Source organism: Helianthus annuus, chromosome 8 (genome assembly GCF_002127325.2).
Source record: "Helianthus annuus cultivar XRQ/B chromosome 8, HanXRQr2.0-SUNRISE, whole genome shotgun sequence".
NCBI classification, from domain to species: Eukaryota; Viridiplantae; Streptophyta; class Magnoliopsida; order Asterales; family Asteraceae; genus Helianthus; species Helianthus annuus.
In genome coordinates this window covers 151,716,480-151,730,344 of record NC_035440.2, presented here as the reverse complement: position 1 = coordinate 151,730,344, position 13,865 = coordinate 151,716,480, and the positions used below count along the sequence as shown (strand labels likewise).

The 13,865-nt window shown below is 44.2% G+C and overlaps 1 protein-coding gene across 1 annotated transcript; it reads right to left on the bottom strand.

Annotated features, from left to right (window-relative positions):
- Positions 1-4,096: 4,096 nt before the first annotated feature.
- LOC110933670 lies at positions 4,097-5,140 on the bottom strand. The gene has a single exon (XM_022176881.1). The coding sequence runs from the start codon at positions 5,138-5,140 to the stop codon at positions 4,097-4,099; it is 1,044 nt and encodes a 347-aa protein (XP_022032573.1).
- Positions 5,141-13,865: the final 8,725 nt, after the last annotated feature.

The following is a 13,865-nucleotide window of genomic DNA, read 5'->3' as shown; positions in this document are numbered from 1 at the left end:
TCAGACGGATGGGCAGTCTGAGCGAACGATCCAGACTCTTGAAGACATGCTTCGGGCATGTGTTATCGATTTCGGCAACGGCTGGGAAAAACATCTCCCTTTGGTGGAGTTTTCGCATAATAACAGTTACCACACCAGCATACAAGCCGCTCCATTCGAGGCATTGTACGAACGTAAATGCCGGTCACCTCTCTGTTGGACAGAGGTGGGGGATAGTCAGATTACGGGTCCAGAGATTGTAGTGGGCGCCATAGAAAAGATTGCACAAATACGACAACGCATGGCGGCAGCACGCGACCGTCAGAAAGCTTACGCGGATAAGCGTAAGAAGCCATTGGAATTTCAGGTCGGGGACCGGGTATTACTTAAAGTCTCACCCTGGAAGGGTGTGGTTCGTTTTGGCAAACGAGGCAAACTCAATCCGCGGTATGTCGGACCATTCGAGATCATAGAAAGAATAGGCCCAGTAGCCTACAGACTGAACCTACCAGCTGAACTCGGTGCAGTTCACAATGTGTTTCACGTGTCGAATCTGAAGAAGTGCCTGTCAGATGAGACCCTCATAATTCCTTTTAAGGAACTCACTATCGACGAGCGGTTGCAGTTCGTCGAGGAGCCTGTAGAAATCACGGACCGGGATGTTAAGGTCCTCAAACACAAGAGAATCCCTCTTGTTCGAGTTCGTTGGAACTCCCGACGTGGCCCAGAATACACCTGGGAACGCGAAAACCAAATGATAGAAAAGTACCCCCAGTTATTCGAAAACAATGCAACCACTACTGAGGCTGACGCTACTACTACTGAATTTCGGGACGAAATTCCAAATCAACGGGGGGATGATGTGACACCCCAGGAAAACCAGTGAACGATATAACTTACCTAGCTTCCTCAATGAGTGCGTATCAAATTTCGGGACGAAATTTCTTTTAAGTTGGGGATAATGTGACAACTCGAATTTCCAAGATTCTAATTCGCATTTATTGCACGTTCTTGTTTTGTTTAGTTGTTTATTGTGCAAATAATTGGCTATGGAATTGTATACGCTTTGGTGCAATAAACTGTAGTGTGTGATTGTACATGGTTGTTTGTTAATTATGAAAGATTTGTCATATATATATAAACTTGGTGATGAAACTGTGAAATTGTTGTGTGATGGTGTACTTGTGTAAAATATAACAATAGAGGGTGTAAAGAGTCATTAGTGAAACATAAATAATACTTAACCCTAATTCTTTTCCCTAATCATTCTCTAATCATTCACAAAGAATCAAAAACACGTACTTTCACCTCCTCTAATCCTCTCTACAACACCTTCTCATCATTCTTGGATTCACAAGTTCTTTGCATCAAGTTTGATTGCCAATCCATCTAGAATCGAATCAAGGTAATTGTTTAATCATTGTTTGTGATTGTTTGATTGGTAGCAATGCTTGACTCTTGTAATTTTGTAAACCCTAGTCTCCATATGATGCTTCTGTGTTTGTGATTGATATTGATTATTGTGATATGAAGATGATTAGTCATATAATCAATTACCTGATGATTTTGATGCGTGTTATGTAGACATAGCGATTGTTGTTTTGATCAGTGTAATGCAAAGTATGAATTAGGGTTTCTGGTCGTGTAAATGCTAAAACGTAACTGCTGCAATCGCAATGAACGCATGATTATTTGTTAGTCAGAGTTTTACTGAATGACTAGTTGCCTGAGTTTATTCATGACTTTGATTGCCTGAGTTTTGATACAATATGTTAGTCCGACCTTTGAATATAATTGTCTGAGTTTATTATAACACAAGCTGTCCGAATTTCTTATAGATGTGTATGAGATCTGAGTTTTTGCTTGCAAACATTGTCTGTGCTTCATGACCCTTATAAGTTGTCCGAGCTTTTAAACAATGCACATGGTCCGAGTTTCCTTACAATGATGTGTCCGAGTTTTAGAGATGATGGAGGTCCGAGTTTTGGACCTTGCCCTTGTCCGACTTCAATTAAACACTAGAGTCCGAGTTTCTTACATCATAGGGGTCCGACTTTGTGCCATGTCCATTTGGTCCGACCTTTTAACCCAGGACCATTTGGTCCGAGTTTGTATCAAGCATGGTCCGAGTTAATTCACCAAGCATGGTCCGAGTTTAAGTTATTAGTGAGGTGGTCCGAGTTTAAGTTATTAGTGAGGTGGTCCGAGTTTAAGTTATTAGTGAGGTGGTCCGAGTTTAAGTTCATTAGTGAGGTGGTCCGACCCTTTCAATGATGTGTCTTGTCCGAGTTTTCATAAGGCATGAAGCCTTTGACCGAGTTTTATGACATCAGGCCCCCCCCCTGTCCGAACTTCAAGTAGGGAACCATTATTCGACCTTTTCCCTATGTGATGTATAGACTAAGTTTGGTTGGGCCGGTTGGGTTAAGCTTTACTTGATTGGGCCTTGCATAGTAGATGGGCTACTCATGGTTAATAGCTAGACTTGTTGTGTGCACGGGTAAAATTATGTGTGTCCATATGATGTACCGTTGGGCTATCTGCATGTTAAGCGATTATTAGATGACACTAGATGAATGGATGAACTATCGTGACTAGGATTGCATGTGTGCGTTACATGTACGACAGTGTGTTTTATGTGATCAATGAATACGGGAGATAATCGTACGTGAAAGATGTGATACATGATGATTAACTGTTTACGTGAATGCATGATTCTATATAATCGCATGATACTGACTGCAACTGTATGATCCCGTATGTATGAACATTCGATGTGATATCAGACTGTACACACAAAACACAGCTGCTTGAATGCCAATGATTTGCAAACCTTAATTTGATGCAAACACTTACATCGTATCATGTGCAACATATCCTAGGTCGTGTATAACGGACTTAGACGTTTGATAAACCCTAGAGCATAACATACCGAGCAAACCAAGGTGAGTTCACACAGCCAAGGCATGGGGTTCCCGGGTGGGAATGGGATTTGATGAACTATTGTATATACTTCGCTGATAGAACTACGACTAGACTAGTAACACTTATTGAACTGATCTTCGCACACCTGCCAAGGGTTGGCCGCGATATTATGACTGACTTCGCACACCTGCCTTTGGAAGGCCGCGAACTGTAATTTACTAATCTTCGCACACCTGCCTGGTAGGCCGCGATACAAGTAAACCTAGTCTAGAATACTCGGGATGAACATCCCCTAATGTCTTCGCATACCTGCCTGGGAGGCCGCGATGGAAACTGATACGATACATGACATAACGAACGAACATACTTCTACTCACACTAAACTATTACTGAACTGTTAACTGTGAACTCGCTCAACTAGTTGTTGATCCTCTGTTACATGCCTTGCAGGTCGTTAGATACTTATGGAGCTTGCACAGGGAGGAGCAGGTCGTTGTGGAGCATGGATTATGTTTTGAAACTTATTGAACTTATGTTACACTTTTGGGTTTTCGTACTTATGCTTCCGCTATACTTATAAACTATGATTATGTTTTGAACACCTATCGTATTGAATGATTGGTTTACATTTACTATGTTTGATATTAATTACATGTTCAATATGATTGGTGGCTTGATCCTGGTCAGTCACGCTCCCAAGCGGTGATACTCCGCAGGTGGATCTTGGGGGTGTGACATAAAATGATGCCTAAACATAATGGACATGAAACATGCTCAAAAATATGTCGGATGTCGGTTCGTTTGGTCGTATGATCGCGTTATTCGCTTAATTACGACGGAAGTCATAACGAACGCAAAAACGATCCAAATTAAGCGACGAATGGATTTTTGTTATGCCAAACACTAAAATAAAATATTTTAATGCTTACATAAATTTTTGGATGTCCAGATGTATTCAGGACGTAAGATATGCGCGAAAATGCAAACTTATGCACTTTTTTTTTTGGGTAAAGGGTTACCCCGGTGATTAATATTATAACCAAAACCATGAAGCACAAGTAGAGTGAAAAAACCACCCTAGTTCACAAGTGTGACATGCCACACAAGTGTAAAACAAGAAAACAACACCTCCAGAACCACAAAAAACACTACTGTTATCTATACATCAGTTCTAAACACTTCAATATTAAGTTTAACTAGCCAAAAAAACCTCCATGCTAGTGATCTTCCACTCCCTTAGGATTTGACAAGCTGAATCCGTACGCTTATACTTAAAAGAATGAAGTTTTAAGCGGATGGTCTCGGATATAATCTCTACTAGCTTTTCTGGTGGCCGAGGCTGGTTGTTATGGAGCCTTGAGTTCCTTTCTTGCCAAAGAAAATAGGTAATAGCCGCTACCAATAGTTTACCAATAACGGCTTTAACCGATTTTAACTTAGCATTGACATTCATCCACTCGGCTACATCTTCCCATCTACCAGAAACATCATCCAACTCTGCCCTAACCTTTAGCGAGTTCCAAACCTTTGCAGAATATTCACATTCAAAATACAAATGAGAATGAGACTCCAAGTTGTTAAAACAAAGCATGCAACACATCATATTCATCGACCCGTTTGATATTATTTGCACATTCCGGATCCGATCCTGTGTCCACAACTTCTCCCTAAACACCAACCACAAGTGAAAAGCATGCCTAGGAATCCAACACGAGGTCCAAACAGCTTTATCCCACAGAACTTTCTGCTCCCGTCTTCGAATGGCGTCCCATGCAAGTTTGGTAGAGAATGGAACAAGCTTCCCATCTGAATCTTTCCAAGCTATGGTATCAGTTTTGTTACTATGTATTTGAACGGGATTTAGCTGAAATAAGATAGGGAACAAGTCTCTCCACGCCTCAGGCCATTGCCAATTATTATCAACAACCACATCCGCCACTCTTGAGTAGATGGACAACCCCTCCCTAGATATATGTCTAGGCGATACATATCTGCTAAGCGGACAATCTTCGCACCACATATCATACCAAAGCGATGTGTTCTGCCCATTACCAATCTTAGACCAAAAAAACTTTCTGACAAGCGGTCTAATTTGCAATAATTTCCTCCAGCTCCAGCAAGCATTCCTAGGATCAGGAATGTCCCAAAAAGATCTCTCCTTTAGTCTATAACTCCTAATCCATTCGACCCATAGAGACTTTCGACCGGAGACAATACTATGAATATGGAATGACATTAGCGCTTTATTAACATCTAAGACACCCCGAATGCCTAACCCCCCTTCATCCTTAGGCATACATACCGATTTCCAAGCAACTTTAGCTTTCCCAGACGATAAAGCATCCTGGCACCATAAGAAACTTGACGCTTTTAATCCCTATTGATCAATAAAGTTTATTTTAGCATACCGAACCCCTCAAAGCCTATTTCTAAGCTATGTAAAGGATATTTAGGGTATGTTTAACTTATGATCAAGTTCCGGAATGTTCGTTACTATACAAATTGGTATAGTTTCGTAGTTTGACAAAATTAGTCCCTGCGATCGAACAAACTTGAATTTTTTTTGGGTAAAGGGTTACCCCGGTGAATTTTATAAATGAATCAAAGAACAGGGTGCGACAAAAGTTTGACACACACTACTAGGCTTGATAGGCCAAGCCTAGGCAAACAAAAATAACAAATCAAAAAAACAGCCAAACAAAATTAAACAACCCGAAACACAAAGCTAAACTAACTGCACCACACTAGCAACCTAGTCTCGCAATTAGCCCGGTTCGTCCTCCTTTATTCCCCATGTTTCCAACAGCTTCCTATAATTCACATATCGACCGATCTTGAAACCCATAATCCGAAGCCGTACCGTATCAAGGATAAGTTGTGCCACCACCTCTTCCTTTCTGTGTATGTTGGAAAACAGCCGGTTATTCCGTTCTTGCCATATGATGTGACAACTCGAACTTTAGGCTTGCTTGATGTAACGTTACGTGTTTATGTGACATTTTGAGCTAATGAATATTTCGTGATTTATGAGATGTCGTTATGTGTATTGTGTGATATATTTGTATGTTAATTGAGCCGAACCCAAACCACACACTAAAACCGATTGCACAAAGCAAACCGGTCATACAAGCTCGTTTGGGCCACCTTGAAATCGGACTCCACTTGATACCCGAGTTGGGCTCGGCCCACTCCCCACTCGCAACACACAAAACCGGAACTAGGGGATTGTTTTACTACTTTTGCAAAACATAAACACACACAAGAAAACCCTAGTTGCTTCTTTCTCTCTCTCGGCTTGCTTAGAACTCGACGGCAGGACCATCATCTCGATCGGATCACACTCTCCTTCTTGTAATCGGTTAGTATGATGTTTTATGCTTGTGTGTTAAGTGATGTTTTGATTACATGCTTAGATCGAACCGATTAGAATTTGCATGATGATGAACTAGGGCCGGTTAGATATTGTGGTTATGTTGGTCCTCGAATTGATTGTTATATAATCAGTTTGTAGTTGTGGTTAACTTAGAATCGAATGTTTAGATATAAAGAAATCGGCTTTTATGGTATATTATGATTATGTGATTGACTTGGACATAAATCGGATATATATGAATGCATGATTTACATAAGAATCAATGATCTTGTGGTATTACCGAATGATCAAGTAATCGGCTATAGTATGCATCGGGTTAACTTGAATGTTGGTTTGTCGATGAATTGTTAGATGTGTTCATGCATGATATAATTAGGGTTCTTATGAATTTGTGTTGCAATTGTTATGTTTGATTGATATCATGCTAAATGATTTGTTAAAAATTATGTTAATTGATCTGGTTACCGAACTGACCAAACTGTTAGCTGAAATCACGGGGTTTAATTGACTAAAATTATGGAAACCAGTTACACGTTCGGTTGCGACTCGGATTGCGAGTCGGAACCCCACTCGAGACCACAAACAGCACAAGCCGCAATCATGGTTGCGAGTCAGATTGCGACTCGTAACCAGACCAGGATGAACCGAGACCATTTGTTACGACTCGAGACCCCCGTTACGACTCGAGATTTCCGTTGCGACTCGTAACCCCGTTGCGAGTCGAGACCACCATTTACACGCACACTGTTGGGCCTTCACTGTCACGGGTCCAATCATTTGGGCCCAACGATTTGAATTGTGGACTGTTTGCTATTGGACCGGTATACGTTTACTAGTTGGGCCGAATGAGAATCTAGGCTGTTATGCTTTTGGGCCGGGTATTGTGGGACTTAGACAATTGGATCCTCACATGCTATGTCTTATCTGCTTACGTGCGTACAAGTTTGCCATGACTATACGTGATTACTATATACGTGCTATATACGAACCTGACTCGTATAATAACCATGATAGGACGTGGTTGACCAGTTACTTGCTACTTATATTCCTTGTGTATCTGCCGAGCAAACCAAGGTGAGTTCACACAGCCAAGGCATGGGATTCCCGGGTTGGGAATTGGGTTGGATATGATGGATATGGAATGATTACTCGTACTTACGCATATACCAGACTATAGACCATCGTCCTCAGGTTAGTCAGGACACGTTACGTAAAGCCTACGTAACCCAGTATACTTGCCTTATGTCTCCCGGGTCGGGAGGACACGTTACGTAAAGCCTACGTAACCCAATACCATCTACTGGCTTCCAGGTCGGAAGGCCACGCTGCGTAAAGCCTACGTAGCCCCCACGCGTACCATGTCCTCGGGGAAGGGCACGTCACGTAAAGCCTACGTGGCCCTGTACGTTTTTCCTGTTCTCGGTAAAGAAGAACACATGGTCGGAAGTTAGTCTAGTAAGTACCGTTAATGAGAAGCCCTCATTAACCAGGATGAACATGGGAAGCCCCCACCTTTAGTATACACTAGTATGGGAAGCCCCCACTAGCTACACTTATGCATTATGTTATGAACTTACCTTCTGTGAACTCGCTCAACTAGTTTGTTGATTATTTGCTGCATGCCTTGCAGGACCTTAGGTACTTTATGGAGCTTGCACAAGGGAGGAGCAGGTCGTTGTGGCAGATGGATCATGAACATTATTGAACTTATAACTTAATTTGGGTTTACTTTATGTTGCTTCCGCTACTTAAACAGTATTTGATTTTTGAACATCAATCATGTCATGGTGACTTTCATTAACTACTTCTATTATTAAATGCTATGGTTTGATGTGATTGATGGCTTGATCTTGGTCAGTCACGCCCTCAAGCGGTGGTACTCCGCGAGGTGGATTTTGGGGGTGTGACAGATTGGTATCAGAGCCATTGGTTATAGAGAACTTGGTTTTAATATGGGAAAACGTTTTTATTAAAACCGGACTATAACCAGAACAGTGCTCTCAATGATCCACAACGACGCTTCGCTCCACGTGCAAGACTCGACATCCTAGGTAATAAGGTTTATGTTTATTGCCTGTTTGCTAGAACTGCTTAGAACTTTGCTCGCGTTACGCTTAGATACACATGCTTGTTATATGAAAACGCCTATATGCCTACGCTTTTCTGTCATCGCCCTACTCGCGAACCATTCTTATGTATGTTACACTTTACTATGAAGATCATGTCTGGACGAATCAACATGACACAAGCCCAGCTAGAGGCTCTCGTTCAAGCCCAAGTCACAGCAGCATTTGCGGCTGCTCAAGCAGGTAGGATAACCTGTAGTTATAACTTACGCTAGGATCTTTAGATCCTACACTCCTAAACTAGCTCTTGTATTTAAACTTTGCCCTACTCGTACACAATAGGTCAACACGCGCAGCAGCCTGTCTGCACATTTAAGAATTTCATGGACTGCCGTCCAAACACCTTCAGCGGCACGGAAGGAGCAGTGGGACTACTCCACTGGTTCGAGAAGCTAGAATCAGTCTTTGAAATGTGCGAGTGCCCTGAGGCTCGCAAGGTCAAGTTTGCCACCGGCACTTTGGAAGGGATAGCATTGACTTGGTGGAACGCCCAAGTCCAGATCTTAGGGTTGGCAGCTGCTAACGCCACCCCATGGAACGACTTTAAGGAACTCATCAAGCGTGAGTATTGCACGCGGGAAGACATACACAAGCTGGAAGACGAGCTTTATAACTTGAAAATGGTTGGATCGGAAATCGAAGCGTATACCAAACGGTCCAATGAGCTGGCCGTTCTGTGTCCTACTATGGTGGACCCTCCATACAAGCGCATTGAGTTGTATCTCAAGGGATTGGCGCCAGAAATTCAGAGCCACGTGACGTCGGCTAACCTCGAAAACATCCAGGAAATCCAACGCCTCGCTCACCGTATCACCGATCAGGCAGTGGATCAGAATAAACTGCCCAAGCGTGTTAGTGCTACTGCTAACGTCACCACCTCAGTTACTCCTGCTACATCTGGTGACAGTAAAAGAAAGTGGGATGGAGATTCCAGCAGAGGCTCAGCATCCGTTCAGTCTCAAGCTCAGCAACAGAAGACTGACCATTACCAGAGTCCTAGTCAGCAATCCTCTGGTAGTCACAGACAAAGGAGATATCAGGGTAGTCAACCTAGGTGCCACAATTGCAACAGGCATCACCACGGCCCGTGTAACAAGGGTCGTTGTCAAAGGTGTCTTAAGATGGGGCACGAGGCTAAAGACTGTAGGAGCCCTCGTCCTGCAAATCAGAATCAGCAGCCTCAGCAACCAGCTCCACAGAACCAGCAGCAGCAGCAGCAGCCACAGCGTGGAAACCGGGGATGTTTCCAGTGTGGGGCTGAAGGTCACTTCAAACGCGATTGCCCTCAGTTGAACCAGAACCGCAACAACAATAACAACCAGGGCAACGGCAACAACAACGGCGGGAACAACAACAATAACGGCAATGAAGCTCGTGGTCGCGCTTTTGTGCTAGGTCGAGGCGACGCAGTGAACGATCCCAACGTTGTCATGGGTAAGTTTCTCCTTGACAATATTTACGTTACTGTTTTATTTGATTCGGGTGCGGATACAAGCTATATGTCTGCGAAAATGTGTCAACTGCTAAAACGTGCACCAACACTTTTACCCACCAAACATGTAGTAGAGTTAGCTAACGGTAAAAGTCTAGAAGCCACGCACGTAGTTCAGGGTTGTAATCTTATCCTAGCTGGTCAAGCCTTCTCTATTGATCTCATTCCCATAGTTTTGGGTAGCTTCGACGTCGTGATTGGGATGGATTGGTTATCCCAACACCAGGCAGAGATTCTATGTAGTGAAAAGGTAATTCACATTCCTCGTTCGGGTCAGGAACCTCTAGAAGTTCAAGGCGACAAGAGTGGTGCTGTGGTTGGCATCATCTCTTTCTTGAAGGCTCAGAAATGCTTACGTAAGGGTCACACTGCCATTCTGGCACTCGTTACAGACGCATCAACGAAGGAAAAGAAATTGGAGGATATTCCAATTGTACGTGATTACCCTCAGGTGTTTCCTGAAGACTTACCTGGCTTACCGCCTCATCGTCAGGTCGAATTTCAGATCGAGCTCGCTCCAGGAGCAGCACCCATAGCTCGCGCACCATATCGTCTAGTTCCATCGGAATTGGAGGAACTGTCAAAGCAACTGCAGGAACTCTTGGAAAAGGGTTTCATACGACCAAGCTCTTCGCCTTGGGGAGCTCCAGTACTTTTTGTGAAAAAGAAAGACGGTACGTTCAGAATGTGTATAGACTACCGCGAACTCAACAAGGTGACGGTGAAGAACCATTATCCTCTTCCACGCATCGACGACTTATTCGACCAGTTGCAAGGGTCGTGCTACTACTCGAAGATAGACTTAAGGTCAGGGTACCATCAGCTGAGAGTCCGGGATGAGGACATCTCCAAGACAGCCTTCAGAACTCGTTACGGACACTACGAATTTCTCGTCATGCCATTCGGGTTAACGAACGCGCCTGCTGTATTTATGGATCTTATGAACAGGGTGTGCAAACCCTATCTTGACAAGTTTGTCATAGTATTCATTGACGACATTCTGATTTACTCCAAGAGTCAGGAGGAACACGAGCAGCACCTTCGTCTTATTTTGGAACTCCTTCGAAAGGAACAGCTGTACGCCAAGCTTTCTAAATGCGACTTCTGGCTTCGTGAAGTCCACTTCTTAGGCCACGTAGTGAACAAGGATGGGATCCATGTTGATCCATCCAAGGTAGATTCGATCAGGAACTGGCCTGCGCCGCGTACACCGACAGAAATACGCCAATTCTTGGGTTTGGCAGGATACTACAGACGATTTATTAGAGACTTTTCGAAGATTGCTCAGCCGCTTACGCTACTGACACAGAAGGGTGTTACCTATCGCTGGGGAGAGCCCCAGGAGACTGCTTTTCAACATCTAAAGGATAGACTTTGCAGCGCACCTATCCTCTCATTGCCAGAAGGCACAGATGACTTCGTGGTGTATTGTGATGCATCCATTCGGGGACTTGGGTGTGTGTTAATGCAGCGCGACAAGGTTATTGCTTACGCCTCTCGTCAACTCAAGGTTCACGAACGAAACTACACGACGCACGATCTAGAGCTGGGAGCTGTCGTTTTCGCGCTTAAGATATGGCGACACTACCTGTACGGTACCAGGTGCACGATTTACACCGATCACAGGAGTCTCGAGCATATCCTTAAGCAGAAGGATTTGAATATGCGTCAACGACGATGGGTCGAGTTACTTAACGATTATGAATGCGCTATCAAGTACCATCCAGGCAAGGCCAATGTTGTGGCTGACGCCCTTAGTCGAAAGGACACTTTACCACGGCGCGTGCGAGCGCTACAACTTACGATTCAGTCTAGCCTTCCTGCACAGATACGAAATGCTCAGGTAGAAGCACTGAAGCCCGAAAACGTCAAGGCTGAAGCCTTACGCGGCTCACGGCAGCAAATGGAACAGAAGGAAGATGGCGCTTATTATGTAACGGGCCGGATTTGGGTCCCACTTTATGGCGGTCTACGCGAACTTGTAATGGAAGAAGCACACAAGTCTCGCTACTCGGTACATCCAGGGTCGGATAAAATGTACCACGACATCAGCACTACCTATTGGTGGCCTAGTATGAAGGCCCACATTGCTACGTATGTTGGAAAATGCTTGACCTGTGCGAGAGTCAAGGTCGAATATCAGAAACCAGCTGGCCTACTTCAGCAGCCTAAGATACCGCAATGGAAATGGGAGGAAATTTCCATGGATTTCGTTACAGGCCTACCTAGATCCCAGCGTGGAAACGATACAATATGGGTCATAGTTGATCGACTCACCAAGTCTGCACACTTCCTACCGATTAAGGAAACGGACAAGTTCTCCACTCTCGCAGACGTCTATCTTAAAGAAGTTGTTTCGAGGCACGGGGTGCCCACATCTATCATTTCGGATCGCGATGCACGATTCACGTCAGAACTTTGGCAAGCGATGCACAAATCTTTCGGCTCACGGTTAGACATGAGCACAGCTTATCATCCTCAGACGGATGGGCAGTCTGAGCGTACGATCCAAACTCTAGAAGACATGCTTCGGGCATGCGTCATCGATTTCGGCAACGGCTGGGAAAAGCACCTCCCATTGGTGGAGTTTTCTTACAATAATAGTTACCACACCAGCATTCAAGCCGCTCCATTCGAGGCATTGTACGGGCGTAAATGCCGGTCACCTCTCTGTTGGGCAGAGGTGGGAGATAGTCAGATTACGGGTCCAGAGATTGTAGTGGACGCCACAGAAAGGATTGCACAGATACGACAACGCATGGCGGCAGCACGAGACCGTCAGAAAGCCTACGCGGACAAGCGTAGAAAGCCATTGGAATTCGAGGTCGGGGACCGGGTTTTATTGAAAGTTTCACCCTGGAAGGGTGTGGTTCGTTTTGGCAAACGGGGCAAACTGAATCCACGGTACGTCGGACCATTCGAAATTATAGAAAAGATTGGCAAGGTAGCCTACAAGTTGAACCTACCAGCTGAACTCGGGGCAGTTCACAATGTCTTTCATGTGTCGAACTTAAAGAAGTGCCTATCAGATGAAAACCTCATCATTCCTTTTAAGGAACTCACTATCGACGAGCGGTTGCAGTTCGTCGAGGAACCAGTTGAAATCACGGACCGGGATGTGAAGGTCCTCAAACACAAGAGAATCCCTCTTGTTCGAGTTCGTTGGAACTCCAAACGTGGCCCAGAGTACACCTGGGAACGCGAAGACAGGATGACAGAAAAGTACCCCCAGTTATTCGAAACCAATGCTACCACTACTGAGGCTGAAGCTACTACTTCGGAATTTCGGGACGAAATTCCAGATCAACGGGGGGAGGATGTGACACCCCAGGAAAATCAGTGAACAATACAGTTTACCTAGCTTCCTCAGTGAGTGCATACCAAATTTCGGGACGAAATTTCCAATTAGTTGGGGATAATGTGACAACTCGAACTTTAGGCTTGCTTGATGTAACGTTACGTGTTTATGTGACATTTTGAGCTAATGAATATTTCGTGATTTATGAGATGTCGTTATGTGTATTGTGTGATATATTTGTATGTTAATTGAGCCGAACCCAAACCACACACTAAAACCGATTGCACAAAGCAAACCGGTCATACAAGCTCGTTTGGGCCACCTTGAAATCGGACTCCACTTGATACCCGAGTTGGGCTCGGCCCACTCCCCACTCGCAACACACAAAACCGGAACTAGGGGATTGTTTTACTACTTTTGCAAAACATAAACACACACAAGAAAACCCTAGTTGCTTCTTTCTCTCTCTCGGCTTGCTTAGAACTCGACGGCAGGACCATCATCTCGATCGGATCACACTCTCCTTCTTGTAATCGGTTAGTATGATGTTTTATGCTTGTGTGTTAAGTGATGTTTTGATTACATGCTTAGATCGAACCGATTAGAATTTGCATGATGATGAACTAGGGCCGGTTAGATATTGTGGTTATGTTGGTCCTCGAATTGATTGTT